We start from the raw sequence: 18672 nt of genomic DNA, 5'->3' as shown, positions 1-18672 counted from the left end.
ACAATGGTCCGTGGGACCTTAAAATGGGAGACTGAAGACATTACTAGTACCATCAATCTACTGAAATCCTCGAGAGCTCCAGGACCTTATTGTTTAGCAAACAGCGATCTAAAAACAGCCCCAGTCCATTGGGCCAAATTCATGAGTCATCTATTAAGATTAATTGAAAAAACGAAAAAGATACCTCAGACTTGGACTACAACGGTCTTGATCCCAATCTTCAAAGCTGGAGATAGAAAGGATCCGGCCAATTACAGACTGATAGCCTTACTGGACCCGTTGGGAAAATTATTTGCTGGTTTCCTCCAAACAAAGCTGACTCTATGGGCGCGAGATAACAACAAAAAAGCCAAAAGACAAACAGGGTTTGTAAAACGAATATGCACCAATGTCAACCTCCTGTTGCTGAATATGTTGAAATATGAAGCAATGGCCAAATCACAACAACTATATGCCATCTTCATAGACTTAAGAACTGCCTTAATAAAAGTTAAGAGATTGGGGTTGCCCTGCAAATATTCTGAATCCTATAAAAGAACTATATTGAAATACGTCGATATGTGTTCGATTGACGAAAGAGGGGAGTGTGACCGAATTTATTCCATCAGAAAACGGTCTGAAGCAAGGCTGTCCATTGGACGCGTGTCTCTATAATCTTTTTACTTATGATTTTGGAAAAAAAATCCCAAACAACATTGCGAATCCACCAAAAATCAACAATTAAACAATCCTAATCTATGCAGATGATATTATTATTTTGGACAAAACATTGAAAGGATTGCAACAAACAGTGAATAAAGCGCAAGAGTACATGGTGGATAACAAGCTACAAATCAATATTGACAAGACAAGAATAATGAAACTGATTAATTTAAAAACAAAGAAACAACAAAATGTGAAGATTCAAATAGAAAATCAAGTGATCTTGTCAACCAAAACAATCAAATATCTAGGAGCTATAATCAATCCATCAGCAAATGAAGCAGAATGGCAACACCACATTGAAGCAAAAGCGAGATCTTTGTCAAAACAAGGGCGCTTCTTCCATGCAAAATATGGGACCTTTTCACTAAAAGCCACAATTCTGCTGTATAAACAGAAAGTAATCCCAATTTTGACATATGCAAGCGAGACAATCATCAATCAAAACATAATGAGATGGCCGTACTATGAGGCATTATTCTGGAGGAAAACCCTTGCCCTACCTAAAACATTTCCAATGAACAGACTAAGATTCGAATTAGCCTTACAATCAGTACAATCAATAGTACTGTGGAAACAAATGGACTTGCTAAGAAAAATCTTGTCTGAAGAAAAAATACCAGCCTTGGAAATTTTAAAAGAAAAAAAGGAAGCTGTTCATACAGCAGCATTATCGAAATGGTCTACTGAAATCAAAGTGAAAATGAGAGTGGAAGATATCACAGAGGAATTGTTAGTGAAAAGACCACAATATGCAAAACGGAAATTACAAACCAACGATTGGTTAAGAACAGTAGAAGCACAGAAAAAGTAAAAACGGCACCTGCATGCAGAAACAGAGGTGAGGGCACTTAATCAATTACCTAAATATTTGGTACAGTTCCCCAGCTGCATTATTTGTGACTTGTTTCTGCGTTTTCAATTAAATATATTGCCTACCTGCGAATATCAAGCATTGATAGACAAAACGCATAACAAATCTGATGCCTGTCGCTTCTGCAAACAAACTAGACCAGAAACTTTGTTCCATTTGATCATGGTATGAGAAAAGAGACTTATACAAAGATTTCTTTAAAAATTCTGAGAAACAATCGACAGAGGAAAGATGGGCAGAACTCCTTGAAGGAAGCAACCAACGCCTTATATTCACTGTGATCAAATTTTGGAAAGACATTACTAGAGGAAACGTAGATGAATAAATTGAAGGGTACCGTCTGATAAATTTGATATGTATGGATAAATGAAAAGTTTGTTAACTCAAACAAAACATTTTAAATAAAAAAAGTAATAAAATTATGGTATGAAAGTCCTGGCAGGAGAGAACACCAGGAGAAGAGACATAGTGCATAAAAGTCCTGGTAGGAGAAAATACCAGGTGTAGTTAAAATGTGTAAAAGACTGAGAAGTCCTGGCAGAAGAATATACCAGGTCAAATCAAGTGTGTTTGTTAGGTTACAAGGAAATCTCAAGGAAGATACATGCCTTTGTAAGTAAAATAAGATTGAAGAAGAGGCTGGCAGGGGAGTATACCAGGTGACATGCGTGTCTGGGACCTGCATCCCAATTATAAAGTGAACATTGTTATAGTATTTTTTTTTATAACGTTCTTAATGCTGAAGAGGTTTCTAAGCACAGACCCGGGATTCAAAACCTTTGTTGCTCTGCGTCGTCTTGCGTTGCCACTGAGCTGTACTACCCAAGAACACTTGGGAAGCCACATACCCTAGGATCTTGAATAATTTATTTTGAAACGTGATTCTTTGTTTTGAACTTATCTGCTAAAAGAAAACAGGGGAAGGAAACTATTTCCCCGAGAACTGTGTGTGCACCAAGCGGGAACAGCCAGCCTATTGGAACCTGGGGAAGGAGACATTACCTGGCACGGGGAACATTGTCCATGTGGAACTTTTTGGTTGGAGTTCTATCTTTTTCGTTAAATTGGACCATTTGTGCACCTTGAGATCCAAAGAGAATATTCTTTGCACCTTAGAGTACATTCTTTAGAGTGCGAGTGCCAAAATAGGATTTCAGACACATGACGTATTTTTACTTTGGAAATCTTGACAATAGACAGACCCCTTAGTTTTTGGTTGAGGTAGGGAAATACCTCCTAGATAGGGTTACTAAGGCGTTTCCCCAAACCTTTCGATTTTGAATAAAGGTTTATAGTCAAACCTTTGAGTCCTTTGTGTCCGCGTCTCATTCCTGGCTCCTCACATTAGTCATCAGAGCACCCACCATCTCCACAGTTGAAACGACTTATGGAGTAATGTCATTCAGACTGCAGCTCCATGGTCTTCTGTTACAAACAGGGCACCCGCCTTTTGGAGTCAGACTGCCCTGACTATCGGTCATTATGAACTCCTTCGGCCTGTGTCTTGTTGCAGTATTCTCATGTCAGGAGAGCGTACATCTCTTCTGATTGCTTCACCAGCCACATTAAAGCTTCTTACTTCTAGTGGGGAATTGTATGTCATAGTTCAAGCCAGCAAGCCTAGAAAGCCTGGTCAGGTAGGGCAAGTGTTTGTCTACGGTCTGGAGGGCCTCCCCTCCAACTGTGGTGCCATACATAGGAGGCTAGGGGCAGGGAAGAAGCCTTAGGGGATCCACCATAAACCGCCTCTGGGACCAGCAACACACTGCTGGCATCTGCACCCGAGAGGCACAGGGCCTCTAGAGTCTCCCTCCCAAGTAGTCTCCGTCACTCTAGATATCTTGCGCCACATTAACAGGACCAGCATTCTAAGCCAAGGTAATGGCTGGACAGTCAGGGGCAGGTTTTCTCAATCATAGCAACTGATTAGCATGTCATCTGGGTGGGTTCACATATTTAGAAGGACAATCTCACTTAAAGTTATTAACTGCAAGTGGTTCTCCACCTTTCCCTCCCAGCCACAGATCTGCTTCGTTTTTCTGGGCATAGTTTCTATCCCAGCAGGTAAAATTATCATGCACCCATTCACTGACTCGGGTATATCGTCTGATGTAAGAGGAATGGCAGGCGTTATTTAAAATGCCTTATTCCAGGAGTCCCTCTCGGAGCGGGATTAACCGTAAGGCGCCTAACCCTACGCATGCCTCTCAGTCATTTTAGGAGGCTGCCACCACGTGTTGTCACTGTTGCAAACAAGTTTGCCTTCGTGAATTGATGCACTGCTCCTAGTTAGGTTCACACTATAGAAATACCATACATACGTCCAGGCATTATGATGGGCAACATGTGGCATGCCTTTGCTTTTTGTTCCCAATTGGAGTGCATATGGGGCTATCGGGTGGCAACACACGGTTCCGTTTTGTCTAGTTTTCAATTAGCCCCGAGTGGCCTCGTGGCATTTGCCCCTTTGCACCTGAAGTTTATTTGAGATTAATAATAATACTGATATCATCCAGACACTTTTTGTAATACTTACTATGTGCTAGTACCTCTCATCCCCAATTCTTTGTTATATGCTTTTTCAGATGAACATGATCTGTGTGGCACAGAAGTAACTTCTACTGTCCTCGTATGGTTCATAATGAACAAATGCTTCAGATAAGTGCAATAATGTCCTGTCCTCTGATACAGAGCAAGAGTACTCCAGCATACTACGAAAGAGGCTGACGTGTATATAGTGGGCTTTGGTTAGACTGCAATTAGATGTGTTGGATTGAAATCTCGATTTATGCCCTGCATCAGCTTGATCATAATTAACTTGCCTTCTTTTGATATTGTTAATGGATGCAATGATTATGCGTTCAATTCCTGCCAAGGGACTTCTAGATTTTTAGCTCAATTTGAGCGAGCCTCAAAGTGTTTTTTTCTAAATCCAAAATGTATGTGGGCACTTATGTCGCCGTAGTGGAGCAGGCATTTTGGCATATAGCAGTCTTGTTTCAAGCAATGTATTTTTATTTCTTTGCAGAAGCACAGTGCATGCTTTGTTGAGAAGCAGAGAAACGTTATGGATTCCGTAGATATTTTGTTTTTCTGAACTTGAATGAGTAGAGATGGGACAGCCTTGAGAGACAGGGCTGTTTTTCTCTGGAGGAGAAAGGTTTATAAAATATGTGCAAAATTGTTTGCGCATTGGGTCAGATTCTGGTACCGTGCCTGGTGGGTACCCTCTCGGCTGCAGTGTATGTTTGCCCCCGGTCAGGCCTGCACAGCTGCCTGCCTCTGAGCTGCTCTTCTGTAGACTGGGCTGCACCCAGGTGCTGTTTGGACACTTAAGGAAGTAGGCTCATTTGTAATATGGTCTTTGTTGCTCCGTTTTCTTTATTATTCTAGCTCAGAATAAATATTGTAACCATTCTAGCAAGAGAGTGCGTTTGTTCAGCATATTGCATCCAGAAAATGAAGAATAAGCCAGATTGTAACAGTTACCAAAGGCAAATGTTAAAAAATGTGATCTGGGGAGCTCTGTGTAGGGTAATCCTGTATAGCAACTTTCAAAGGTGCAACACCAAACAAGTCCCCCCCCCCTTCCCTTGCAAAACACGGCGGAGGGCTCGGATACTGCTGCCACGCAGAGATACACACAAAATATTGGCCAATCTGGGGTCCTCTAAATAGTGGGGCTCCCATGACCTTCAAGTGGCAGAAGGGATCCCCAATATGCCCCTCTTTTGCTATTGTGCTTATGAGACTGGCTTTCTAGTTCTCAAAGCATGAGAATTATTTGGCAATAAAATGTGAAAACGGATCTATTCTAAGACTTGAATTACACACAGTGAACAAGCAGGCACCAGTAGCTTGCACTCCACCTGTTCTAGATCAAATGTGTGTATAGGAGTGTGGTGTTTTACAGTGCTGCCGATCAGACTCCTTATAGAGATACTAAGGGCCTCATAACGAGTTGGGCAGTAGCCCTTAAATGCAGTGGCAACAGGGTTACCGCCGCATTTAAGGGTACGCCCAATCATGAGTACGGCCTGTTTACCACCAGCACAGAGCTGGGGTAAACATGTCAGAAAAATGCTGATTTTCAGTGAAATTACCGCACGGTAATACTGCCAGCGGTAATTGCGCCAGAAATTCCACATTGGGTCCAATGGGCCCAATGGGGAATAACCTTTTACTGCCCAACCTGTGATCCGGCGGTAATTACCACCAGACAGGTGGCTGGTAACCAAATAAAGTTGGGCAGTATCCCAGTCCAAAGACCCATACATAAAAACTGAAAAAGTTAAAACTTGTAGATGCTTTCAAAAACCACAAAATATTTCGTAGATTAAGTGCTGATTGGGGAACTGAGCTCCATCGTTAACACTGATTGAAGAAAATTGTGCTATGTCATATTAGCAGTACCGATGAAAAACTAAGGGCTCTTGGTTGATACCCTATTCTACCCAGGTGGGTTTACAATTATCAAAAACAAGTAAACAGGGTCATAGGAACCACCCCTCCTTCCACTCCTTATGGTGAATTAATACATATGAACAAATGTCTCAATTTGGTCAATGACAAAGTGACATGTGTCAACAATGGACAAAACGCAGGAGACTCAACAAATACAAACATATAGCAGTAAATGATACAAGTAGTATTAAGCCAAGGTAAATGTCTTGGATTACTACATACCCTCTGCCATTACAGAACTGGCGGGGGTTACAATATATAAACGAAACAGTACGGAAACAGTACGCAGTGCTCTGCTGCACAATAATAAAACTGTGTGTGTGATTCAGACACTGAGACTTGAAGTCATACGGTCAACACAGAGATGTTTCGGCCCGAGGGGGCTAGATTGTGAGCCTTTCTTGTAAGGGCCTTCATCAGGACAGGAATATTGTAGAGTGAGAGTATCCTGTGTGTTTGTCAAGGAAATAAGACCGGGGAGCGTGTCAGGAAGGTGAGTGTGGTTCTGAAAAAGCAACAATCACTATTAAATAGATCCACAATTGATGTGTGAGTAAATACAAAAGGTCTTACCATGTTTAAAAAATATGGAGCCACTTAAGAGGGACAGCGGACGTCCAGTGGGACCATGAATGTCCAAGCGAATGCGTCCAATCTATGGAAGGCGGAACCGCAAAAATCAATTGACAGGGTCTCTAAGGTACAGATGACCTAGGTATCTCACAAAACAAGCCATGTCATATCTGGGCTAAAGGGACTGCTTACCTTCTTGCAGAATTTAATGGTACACAGTTCAGAAGGAAGGAAAAGCATGCCTGTCTCGGTGCGTCCGGGAGATCGCACCTGAAAAGACAGAGATAACCATTAAAGAAATGGATCTCTGCTCGTGTACGTGATCATGATTAGCCAGCGTCCTATCACTAAAGAACAAAGTATGGGGCCACAACAGGTCCTGAATCAGGAAAGTGGTCTCAAAAGGTAAAACCAGGCCATTTACCTGTATGCTGCATATAGAATCCAAAAGTCAGCGCTTCTGGCAGAGTCGTGCCGTCGCCATGACCATGGCTCTATTTATAGCGGTGGCCATTTTGGAATTGCTGACGTGGCAGGTTCCGCAAAGCCAGTAACAAACGGTCTATCTCAGGTGTATGGCGGTCTGGGGTGCCCGAAAAAGAATTATCAGCCATACCCAGAGTGTCCCCTGAATTGTGGTAAAAATAGGAGCTTTGTTACTGTCGGCTGCATTGGTAACCGACCGTGGTTGTTCACACGGTTGGTGGAGTGCATATTAATGACAAGGCAAGGGAGCAAAAATGTGGTCCCTCAACATGTCGATGGGGAGATGGCAATTGCTGTGGCTGCATCCAGAATGTAGTCTCGCCGTGATCAATAAATAGGAGGCCGTATCACAGTGCCGGGCCCTTAGTAAATGAGGAGGAATGAATTATGACATTATCCTTACTTAATCAGCGTTAGCACAGGGTATAGGAAGAATAGAAGTGCAACTCACGCCCTGTGTGTCTGAGTTGGAGTGTAAGGCCATATTGCATCGTGATGAAAGTAGTGCCTTAATCCTTGATAGAACATATATCAGATGCCCGAAGGACGTCACATTCAACAGAAGAACACAGTTATACATTATCACAAAGCGTTATTCAGTCATTGCTTAATTGAGGACAAAGGTTGAAACAAATGTGAGCCCAAATTGCTGAGTGGTTGTTAATAACACACAACATCAGTGCAGAGATAGGCAACTTAAGTGATCAGCATGTATGCCCGAAAACAAAGTGAATTGTATATCAATCGCAATGTATAGTCATATAGTAGCAGGTAGTTTCTTATTTAAAGCAGACAGCATCGTGTTTGACAACAAAAACAAAAAACAAGGCCTTTCTTGTTCCACTGAAGAGCACACCATGTTAGCAACGGCAAAAAGGCAAATTCACAAAACGTTGCTCTTCACATCTATGTGACATAGTGGATCGGGCAATTCACAATAACGCATGCATGGTGTTCTCGAGGTGAGGTGCCCTCGGATCAACGTGCACCAAGAGAGGTGCACATCAGGGGTCTGAACACTAAATGGCATTACAGGAAGGTTTTCCATTCAACCGAAATGTTGAGACCCTCTTTGCCAGTGTTGAGCTTGTGCACCCATTTCTGTTCTAGTTGGGTGAGAAGCTTATCTTTTTTGTTTTTTATTGTGATATAACCAAATTGACGTTTTTTACACAAACTTCTTAATAAAATTTGCTCTTAATTCATTACAACAATTTCATACAAATTCATACATTTTTTACATAATAAAAGATAGTTGATCAACAACAATCAAATAAAATAAAGTAAACAAACGGACACATTTCCTACCCACAACAGCAGGTAGTTTACCAGTATTTTTGTGGAATGAAACCTGTGTGTTGCAGTACTCTTATGACATTTAATGTCAATTTAGTCTCGTGACCATCAATCATTCTTTCCCAGAAGGCACTTGATGATAGCCGATCAAGTGTCCTAACTGAGTTACCCAGGTATTCGACCCTAATGTCCCAGGTACCTTTGCAGAATCTCAATAGATGCTCAAGCGTTTGTTTACTTGGGTCCGTGCACTCCTTGCACAGACTCCTAGTCGCTTCTGTAAGTCCCCATTTGTCAAAACCGAGCCAGTCTTGATCAAATTCAGACGTACTCTCATGAAGTTCTGCCTTCCTTTTACATCTGGAAACTTCATTAAGTACCTTGGAACAAAACCCTGCTTTTTCCCATACTTAAAGAAGCATGTAGGGATAGAAGATGACCTCACCATATCTGATGTGGTAATCCAACCTCTCATTGTCAGTGCTTTCTTTACCTTCAATGGGTTTGTGATCAATGTATATTTATCTTGTTCACAATAGATCAATAGATCTTCTGCCACCTGTTTAAGTTCTCTAAAAGTTAGGGAGGTGTCTAAATTCAAATTGTCTAGGAGGTCTTCATACAATGTGTTTGTCATTGGCACCACAATGGACCTATATAAGGAAAGCAGTTTCCACTCCGCTACGGTCTTAAGAGATTTTAAACCTAATTCGTATCTGGGTTTGCCCAGAAGCCTCCATGTGGAGGCTTCTGGGCAAACCCAGTACCTGCTTCCAGATATAGATTTCCACTTTTTGCCAATCTATTGATCATAAGAGAGGTTTGGCCTCGATTCCATATAGTAGCACAGGAATAGTTTTTGCCACATAAAACTTTATTATTGGCATGATGGAAAATTTACAGTACAACCTCGAGATCTTCATTTGTGCTGTCAGTTGTGTACATTTGGCCAGTAATTCTGCATACTGAGTCCCAACTGCCGGGACCGCGTGCAGAGTGAATCCAAGGTATACCACTTCTTTTACCACAGGGATTAAACGACCGCCTATTGCCCAAGGATATCTGGCTCCCTTGATGCCCTTGCCTCCAAAGACTACAACCCTTGATTTCTCCGGGTTTACCACCAGATCATTTGCTTTCATGTACAAATCGAGCGCCTTCAGCAGTCTTTGCAGACCGACAGGAGTCCTGTCTAGCAGGACAATGTCGTCTGCATGCATAAGCCATTTAATAGCTAGTGAACCCACCTTAGTACTTGCCAATGCTGAGGACTTTATAAACTGTCCAAGGTCTCCCAGATAGAACTTAAAGAGGAATGGTGCCACCATACACCCTTGTCTGACTCCCCCGTTTACGCTTATATAATCTGACAAATGTCCAGCTAGATTAAGTCTAACTCTAGCTGAATTTCCTTCATGAATGCTTACTAGGATATTTGTCAGAGCTTTCGGCACCCCTTTCTGCTCCAGCTTGAGCCAAAGCTTGTCCCGATTCACCATATCAAAGGCGCTCGACAGGTCAATACACGCACCATAGAGTCTACCTACATTGTTTTTATCTTTATAATTTGTTAATGAGGCAAGTGTTATACCATTCAAAGATGTTGAGTGGCCTCTTCTAAACCCTGTTTGTTGTCTGGGAATTATGTTATTTTCTTTTGCCCAGGCTTCCAGTTCTCTTAATACTAGACTGGTGAACAACTTGCTCTCCACATCCAGCAACGTAATTGGCCTGTAGCTCATTGGATTTCTACGATCGCCCTTCTTGAAGATGGGGACTATAATTGCCGACCTCAAGAAGGGATAATCGATCTGTTGTCTATCACTCCCCTAAACAATGTATACATGATTTCCGTCCACAGGGCCCCATTTCCTTTGAGGACTTGATATGTGAGACCATTAAGGCCTGCAGATCTGGATGACGAGGATTTATTGATCAGATTTAATATATCCTCCCTATCAAAAATCAGCCCTCAGTTTCCTCCATTCCCTTTAAATGTTGGCACTCCCTGTGGTTTGTGATATTTGTCACCAAAATGGGTCAACCAACTCAATTCTGGCACATTGTTCGTTTGGACAGTGTCTTGGTCAGTTTTAAATGAGTTAATAAGTGACCAAAAATTATGCGTGAAATTGTTTTTCAAAGCGCGCAACATTTCTTCTCCATCATTTTGCCACAGCTCCTCTCTATGAAGTCTGGACCAACTCCTTAAGTTGTTTTTGATTTTTTTTGTCTCTATTGCAAGATCTGATGTACTTCTTGCCATCTTCCTTGCTATTCTTAATTGTCTCTGTGTCTCTCATTTTTTTCCCATATTGCTTCATCAAAGTGATGTTTGTGGGCATACTGACAACCCTTCTGAATGTTCTTTGGGGAGTCAATTGACCATATGAAATAATGGAAAGTAAGTGGATTACAATTTTTATATAAGACTTCAGGGCATTCCCAATCATAGAGTCTGTCCAGACCATCATTAAGACGAGCACCGTCTCTCTGATATTTAACCAGGCGGTTTTTTTGGGCATTTACAACTACTCTAACATACCTCTATTGTATTTCTAAAATACCAACTTATTTGTGTTTCCAATTGCTTATGGGCACTTGTACCTCCCTCCTTTACTGAAAAATGTGTACATTTCCCAAACCAGTTTGTCGTTAAGAAGACATAATCCAATGTTGACTCTGTGTTCCCCCTCCCCCATGTGGTGGCTGGCGGAACATCTCCTTCTACAGATCCATTTAGTAGCTTTAGATCCCATTCATCAAAGAAGTCCAACCACTTTCTGCCGTTAGCTGTTATTTCTTTCTTTCCTCCCTCGACACATCTATGTTTAATTTGAATACATTGCGAGTTTAGATCCCCTACAACAACAATAAAGGCCCCAGGGTGAGTAATCCTGATATCACGAAGGACAACCGAAATCAAATCAAGGAATTCCAACAATATTTCCCTGGCCGGGTTCCAATATAAATTGATAATTATTATCTCTTTAGATGATGCACCACTGGGAAGAGTGACTGCTTTCACCACAAGAATTCCTTCTTGTTTATAGGGTATAACTGTTATTTCATTAAATAAGATACTTCTACAAGCGATCAATAGACCCCCCATCGGTCTGCCCTTAGCTTTGCTATATGCTGATTGAATTGCCAAATTAAAACTCTCAATTTCTGGTGCATTAACTAACCAGGTTTCCTGTAGTAGAATCAAGTCACTCCCCCCAAATAGCAAAGCTCTCATTTTGTTGTTTCTGAATGAACTGGAACCTTGTGTGTTTCAACTAGCAATTCTTAAGTTTTCACTACTAAAGAGACGCCTGTACTACTCCCAGCTTATTCAATATCTTTTGTTGAAAATAGATATAATTCTGGGATCTTTTTTACTAATGACAGAATCGCTCCCCTATTCAAAGGTTTGCCAGACTGCCTGTTTTCTTCATTAGTAAACCATAGTCTCGGGGCACCGTAAGGGGCTGACTCTTCTTGACAGTTTACAGTTCTCACAGGCTTAACTTCAGAAGATTGGATTATCACTGATGGAATCGTAGTTCCTTCTTTTTCCACTCCTACAAATTGGTCTGGCTTCTTAGTCTCCGGCTTGGATAAGGACTCTTCAACCTCACCCTGTAGATATTCTGTCTGGGTTTTAGGTGTTTCTGTTGGACCTCCACTTTTTGCTCTTGCCATATTAAATATTGGAGCAATCCTCAAGCTGATCTCTTTTTGTACTGAAGCTTTAGAAACAATTTTCTGTTTGAGTAAGAATATTGGTGCCAATTTAAGCAATTTCCCTGTTGTCTTTGATCTAACACTATCCTGTTGATGTAGATTGTTATCTACTTTTGCTGGTTTTTCTTCTGTCGGAGTGCCCGTAGTTGTTTTATCCGTTTGTACCCCTTCTATTTTTTCTGAGACGATGCCTGTTTTAGTTTTTTTCTTTTGTTGTTTTTTTTGCTTTTGTGATCCTGTTCCAACCTGAACTTTCTGGACAGGGGGATTCAACTTCCAGGTTTCGGTCATTTATTTCTGCCTCCATGTGATTTTCAAATTTCTTTCCCTGGTCAGTGATCCCCTTCACAAAACTATTTACGTTTGATTTCTTTGTTTTAGATCCCTTCATGTTTTTTGTTTTCTCATCTTGTCTGCACCTAGACTTGGATGACATTTGGTCTAATTTTGATTTTTCCACCTTTCCCTTCTCCGTCTCTTGTATGATTGCTGTGTACTCCTCTTCCATGGTGTTATATTTTCAATCACTTGTTGTGCTGATATCTCGATTATTTCATCTTGGTTTTCGGGAGGCTGTTCCAATGATAGGTCTGCGACCTGTGCCAGGCGGCAGAATTCTTCCATCACAGACTCCGATAGAGGAGTATCATCAACATGTTTGCTTAGTCCCGGCGGGATGTCATCTCTTTTCATTTCAATTTCCTGATGTTTTGGTAAATTTGTTGTTTGTATGGAAATAATTTTTGATAACAAGTCCTTGATCTCCGAATCTTCCTTCAACAAAGAAGTTAGTTAATGTTTAATTTCAGTCAGGTCTTCACTTCTTTTGGAGAATCCATCTTCCATCTTTGTCAGTGTAGGCAATACTGAACAGTTTATTACGTTGGTTTGAACTACAACTGTAAATTCAAATTGTTCGATGTCCTTAGTCATTTCCATTAGGATCCCTGTGTGCGTCTGCACATCCCTTTTAAAAAGTTTGAAAACCTTCACCAGTGAATTAAGAACATAGTTCAAGGCTGGTAAGGTTGGATCCCCCTGCTTAGGATCTTGTTCTCATCTCCAGGGGCAGCCCTTGACCTATTGGCTAATTGACTCGTTTTTAATTCATCAAATGCAGCTGGCTCCCTTCTGAATGCCTCTGTTGAATTTAACCTCTCTCCTTGATACAGCTGATTTTGAATTGAATTTAACAGATGATTGGGGGTCCTTGAGAGATCCATTACTGACCCCGGAAGTTCTAATTGTCTGTTCCCAGTCGTTGTGTTGGGCTCCTAATTTAAGAGCCTCAAGGAGGTGGAAGTGAGAGCATTCAGGCTGTTATGTCTGCGTCTCTGGAAATAATGGTCAATAGTCCCTTTTATGTTTGTTGATGACAGAGTAAAATCCTGTGATAATGCAGATGGGATATGTTTTACTGAATCTCTCTGAATCTCTTCTTCTGATGTGTTATCAACTTGAGGTTCTTGATGAATTTGGACCTCCACTAAATTGGCATCATTTGGTAAGGTAATAGGAATCAGCGGACCTAAATTGTTTACTTCCACCTGCAAGGATTTTTCCAAATAGGAGCAGTCCCATTGGGGAGCTCTTAAGTCATCAGCAAAAGGGCCACTCCTCAGATTGTAGTGAGAGGACATTTCCCAAATATGTGAGTTCCTTTGTTGAGTGTCAAAGTAGATACTCAATTCAAGTCTGATGTTGTTTGTTTTATTTAGATTCAGTGTATTGATTTAATGTACAAATGAAGTTCCACACTTTGTTTTAGAGAGTGAGGTGATCTGAAGGGGAAAAACGGGATCAAAGGAGTGAAATCTCCAACAGTCTCTCGTTTTCCCATTTTGTCCCTTTTTCCTTTTACCAGTAACTGAGATTGAGTCCGTTATTGCAGCAGACTCAATCTTCGGGCTCTTAGTGTTATTGCTCAATATCCACGACTGTCCACAGCCATACAAAGCCCACAACTATCTCTGTGTCACATTTGTAGGATAAATACAATCAATTTAGAAAACTGAAAAGGCTTACCGTGGTGGGACAACTTGTGTTTCCCTGATCGCTGAGACAACTGAAATTTCAGTATTTACAATCCTAGGCGCCTGCCTCGCCACAGAGCCAACAGCAGCAAAACAGCGCTCTGCCTTCACAAAATGCTATGCCCTTAACTCTGAGGCCAGATTCACGCCGCAAGGGTCACAGAGACTGTGTTTTGTGCTTCCTGCTTTGAGGGGGCGTGGCTTCAACCCCTCTACTCCTTAAAGGCACAAGCCTTGCTGGTTGCTGGTACTCTCTTCGTACTCGAGTTTCTCCCCGACGAACTCCAATAATTCCAGCACCTCAAGCAAAATACACAATCTGCCCTGCACAGTTAGTCCTCCAACAGCACACAGCCAACAGTAGCAAAACAGCGCTCTGCATTCACGGCCGGGCTTCACCTTATCTATATCCCCTCCTCTTATGTAAGATCAGAATTTTTGAAGGACAAGCCACTTCAGGTCCATGTTGGTGTGCTGTTTCTGGGTGTAATGGTCCACCAGAGGCTTGTCTGGTGTTCTGTTTTGATGATGCACGACAGATGTTCGGATATTCTCATCTTGATGGCCCTGACGGTTTTCCCAACATATAGTAAACTGCCAGGGCATTCAATGTTGTAAATCACTAACTTGCTGTTGCAGTTAGTGTGATGGTTCAAGTCCCATTTGATGTTCTTGTATTGAAAAGTTTTTCTGGGTTGTGTGAAATTGCACGTGAGACAATGTCCGCATTTGTAATGGCCTTTAATTGGTGGGAAATTCCACAAGGTGCGGGTGGGGGTTGTGGGTTCGAGAAAGGTGTTTACCATTGATTCTTTCAAATGTTGGTTCTTAAATGCAAAGAATGGTTTCTTGTCTAAGCTTCCCGCATGTCTCACCAAATGCCAGTGTTTTTTAACTGTCTTCTTGATTAAATCACTCAAAGCACTAAAGGTAGTAACGCAACCTAGGCGATCTAAATTGCTTTTTGGTTTAGCAGTACCCCCAGGCGTTGCACGGGTCCGTAGCTGACATGCACGTCGGGGGTCTGCTATAGCCTTGTGTATGATATATTGTATTCTAACTTCCTATTTTTGAAAAATCGCAAAATCGTCAATCTCTCGAAATCACCAATACTTATAGCAAAGGGCTGGACCCCGCTCCACCCCTGTGCAGGGCGAATGGGTGGGATTGGTCAAAATTCACTATCGCCAGTACACCCCAGACCTATGGCCCAAATTTCTGCCCACCAACTGTTATGGGGCTGGAGCCAACCCTGAACATACAAACACACTTTCACAAATATATATAGATTAGCACATAGAAGTCACTATTGATCTCCTCTCTCTGAATGTAGTCAATAACTGCTGATATTGACTACAATCCAGAGATTCTGAACTCAGAAGCAGACAGTGCAAGAACAGAAAGACAATAAGCAGCTCATCTGACTTTTTTTTTCTCCACTTTTTCCAAGTCAATCTCCCCCTCAGACTTCCCCAATGGTGGGAAGCTATTAAGCAGCCCCTCCCACATTTTCCCACCGTCTGTTATTTAATTATAAGATAAAACCACATTTAATTTACTAACATCTTTTGCCTACTTACATTACTCATTATAAAACTATATTTGTTTTACTTTACTAACACAAGCCCAAAACCTACATTGCTATTACCACTATGTGCAAAAAGTATTATAGACCTCAGTAGGTGTCATCAGCATTTGAGATAATTGCCCTTTCTCAATTTATGGCCTGATGCTAAGGTAATTATTCAGCAAGAATGATCCCTCACCCCTCCGTCTTTCAGGCTATAATAGTAAGCAAGAAAGCGCAGAGGACAAAATTCAGACAATTGCATGGAATACATGCCTTAACCTTTTTTATTTGCACTTGCATTTCAAAACATTGCTCCAACATAATCTGCATTCTCAAATACAGAGTACTTACTTGCTCGGCTGGGTACAAATATTGCTTCATGAAGTCTTTCACCTGCTGCAGAATCTTCTCCCCCTTTTTACTTAACAGAAACAGTTCAGCTGTTGGACTGGTTCGTGGTTCGGGGGTACCGAGTGTTCTGAAATATTAAATATTGCATCAGGTTGAGACAAAGAAGGTTCAAATTATATCTTATGTTTACATGTTTAGTAGTGCTCTGGTAAATGTATAGGCAGTGATATATTTGTGAATTGTAGCAAAACATTGGTAGCATGATAAGTTGTCAAAGAACTGTTCTCAAAATATCATTAAAAAAGGCAAACACAACAATTTTACTGGCCCCTCTAGCTATGCAACAACAGAACTGAAGCTGGTGAGTCAAAAGAAGGACACAGACTCAGTCAGGACATGATGTTGTGTATTTTATTAAAATAAAAAGGAAAAATACTATCTTTCCCTAAATCTATGGGTGTTTCCTGCCACTTCTATTAACTAATTTGCTTGTCAGTCAGTCGTGATGTCCAAAGGAATACATCCACTGTCCAAAACTATCCTTACTGACCCTACCACTATGAAAAAATAACTTAAATTAGGTGAATGACTCCCTTCTCTGGAGTTCACTGCTAGTACCAATCTTTTGTACGAATAGTCTCTGGTGACTTCTTAGACCAGAACTCTTCAAATCCTTAGTTGGGTCATGGGGTTTTCTTTAGTACATAATTAGCAAATAATCTCTTGTGACTTCTTGGATCAAACTCTTTAGTTTCTTAATTGGGTTAAAGGGGTTTCTCTCCTCTTTGGGGATCCTTCTTGGGGATCTTTTATTAATTCTCCTTTCTTGGTTGTAGCTCTTAACCTAATATGTGAGTTAATGGTTTACTTTCTCTAGGCTCTCTGCCATCTCTGGTTTTCTATTCAACACTATATTGGCTTTGTACAATGTTATGAATTACTCCCCCCCCCCCTTTTCCCAGGGTATTTTCATCCATTCTCCTCATTATTCTTTTGATCAACAGTTCTCTCTCTAGAGTCACAATATTTGTATCTCCTTAGTTTCACATGTAATACCATTTCATATTTTCTGCTGGGATGAGTTAACTGATGAGTTAACTGCAGTATGATGATTCCCTTGGGTCCTCCAGGGCTTATCGTTCTCCCAGTTACCTTTGTTTTGACGCCTCCGGGAGTCTTCATCCTCAGAGGCCCTTTTCCGTCTCACAGGCCGCTGACACCTTCTCGTTCCTGGCTTTGCTCTCGTTATGGTTTCCTGTGTCTTCTGTGAGAAACCTGAGGGGTTTTCCCTACCCATTCCCTGCGGATCCTTTGTTCAGTTGGCCAGAGGACAGCCATCGCTGTTGTATCCAGGACCTGGGGGTGGACAAGCGAGGGAGGCTCACCTGGGTAGAGGGTCCTCAGGGTTTGGGAGGGAGGAACACGAAAGTGAGTAGCCCCTTTTTTCCAACACCCCCCGCCCAACATTTCCTCTGCTTTCATGGGCTACTATGCGTCCTATCCCGTTACCCCCTCCCCATTTGCAATATGTACAGAGATAAAGAGGAGGCGTCCGAGAACAGGGAAAAGGGAAATAAACACAGTGTCCTGTTTTCTACAGCAACATGTTTATCCCCGTCAAGCGACTTACCTGTCCACATGTGCAGCATCTACGCAAGGTCCCAGCCTGGCGCGTGGTTTCCCCGCGTTGGTGCCCAGTGGGGTCCCGTCCCTCTGGGCACCTCCATTGTGTTCTCAGTGTGCATGCGCGGACACCGGTGTTCAGCATTTCGCGCATGCACAGTTCTGGAAGCAAATGGGTGGCTTCCGCTTGCGGCTCAGGCATCACTTTCGCCCTGTAGCAACTACTTAAGGATCTGAGACGCCTTCCTTAGTGCGTCTGAAGATGAAATTTTGGCACATTCTTTTCCACGCCTTCGCTCATTGATCCTTGTCCTCAGTTGCTTGTCTTGCTTCAGTGTCCTGCCCTGCCCTCTCTCCCTCTGCTAGCTTGTCCTGCCTGTTCTCGTTCCTTCCTACCTGGCATTTCCCAGGGTACCTTCCTTGGCCAACCTTCCCTTCCCTCCAGCCCCCTGCTTACTCTCTCTCTGTCTACTCCTTGCTTGGGGACCCTGGAACTTCCTGTCTGCCTGGTCTTCCTGTTGCCCTCTTGCTACTCACTACTGCCTTGTCTAGAGTCCTGGCCACCATACTACCTGGACTACTTCCTTGCTGTTCCATCACCTACCTCGATTTTTATGGAGCCCTTCCTGACAGTACCCATCGTGTGTTCAGCTCAACCCAGTGGCTTTTTGCCAGAATACCCTCAGTATCTATAAGGCCTTCCCTGTAAAATTGGGATGCTCTTAATATTTTTTCTTACTTAGACTACTGTTTCACCATTCTCCTGGGTCTTTTGAGTTACACTCCATACAATCTTCAGTCTATTTTCATTTCTGCTATTTGTCTACTTTGCTTGCTTCCTCCTCAGTTTTGTATATTTCTCCTTCTCTTTAAGCTCTCCATTGGCATCTCCAGGTTCTTTTTTTAGATATTGCCTTGAAGTACCTGAATGGCTTGCACTGTCTTATCCTTCTGGCTGTTCATTGCCCGCT

The 18672-nt window shown here is 42.0% G+C and overlaps 1 protein-coding gene across 1 annotated transcript in view; it reads right to left on the bottom strand.

Moving 5' to 3' along the window:
• ACAD11 (acyl-CoA dehydrogenase family member 11) overlaps positions 1 to 18672 on the bottom strand; it is a 728164-nt gene that overhangs the window by 338586 nt on the left and 370906 nt on the right. Inside the window, exon 9 of the mRNA XM_069648691.1 lies at positions 16079 to 16205. Within this exon, the coding sequence (XP_069504792.1) occupies positions 16079 to 16205 (127 nt within the window). The remainder of the gene's footprint in view (positions 1 to 16078; positions 16206 to 18672) is intronic.

Source organism: Ambystoma mexicanum, chromosome 2q (assembly GCF_040938575.1).
Source record: "Ambystoma mexicanum isolate Mex_15411 chromosome 2q, UKY_AmexF1_1, whole genome shotgun sequence".
Taxonomy (NCBI): Eukaryota; Metazoa; Chordata; class Amphibia; order Caudata; family Ambystomatidae; genus Ambystoma; species Ambystoma mexicanum.
This window is presented reverse-complemented; position numbering and strand designations above follow the sequence as displayed.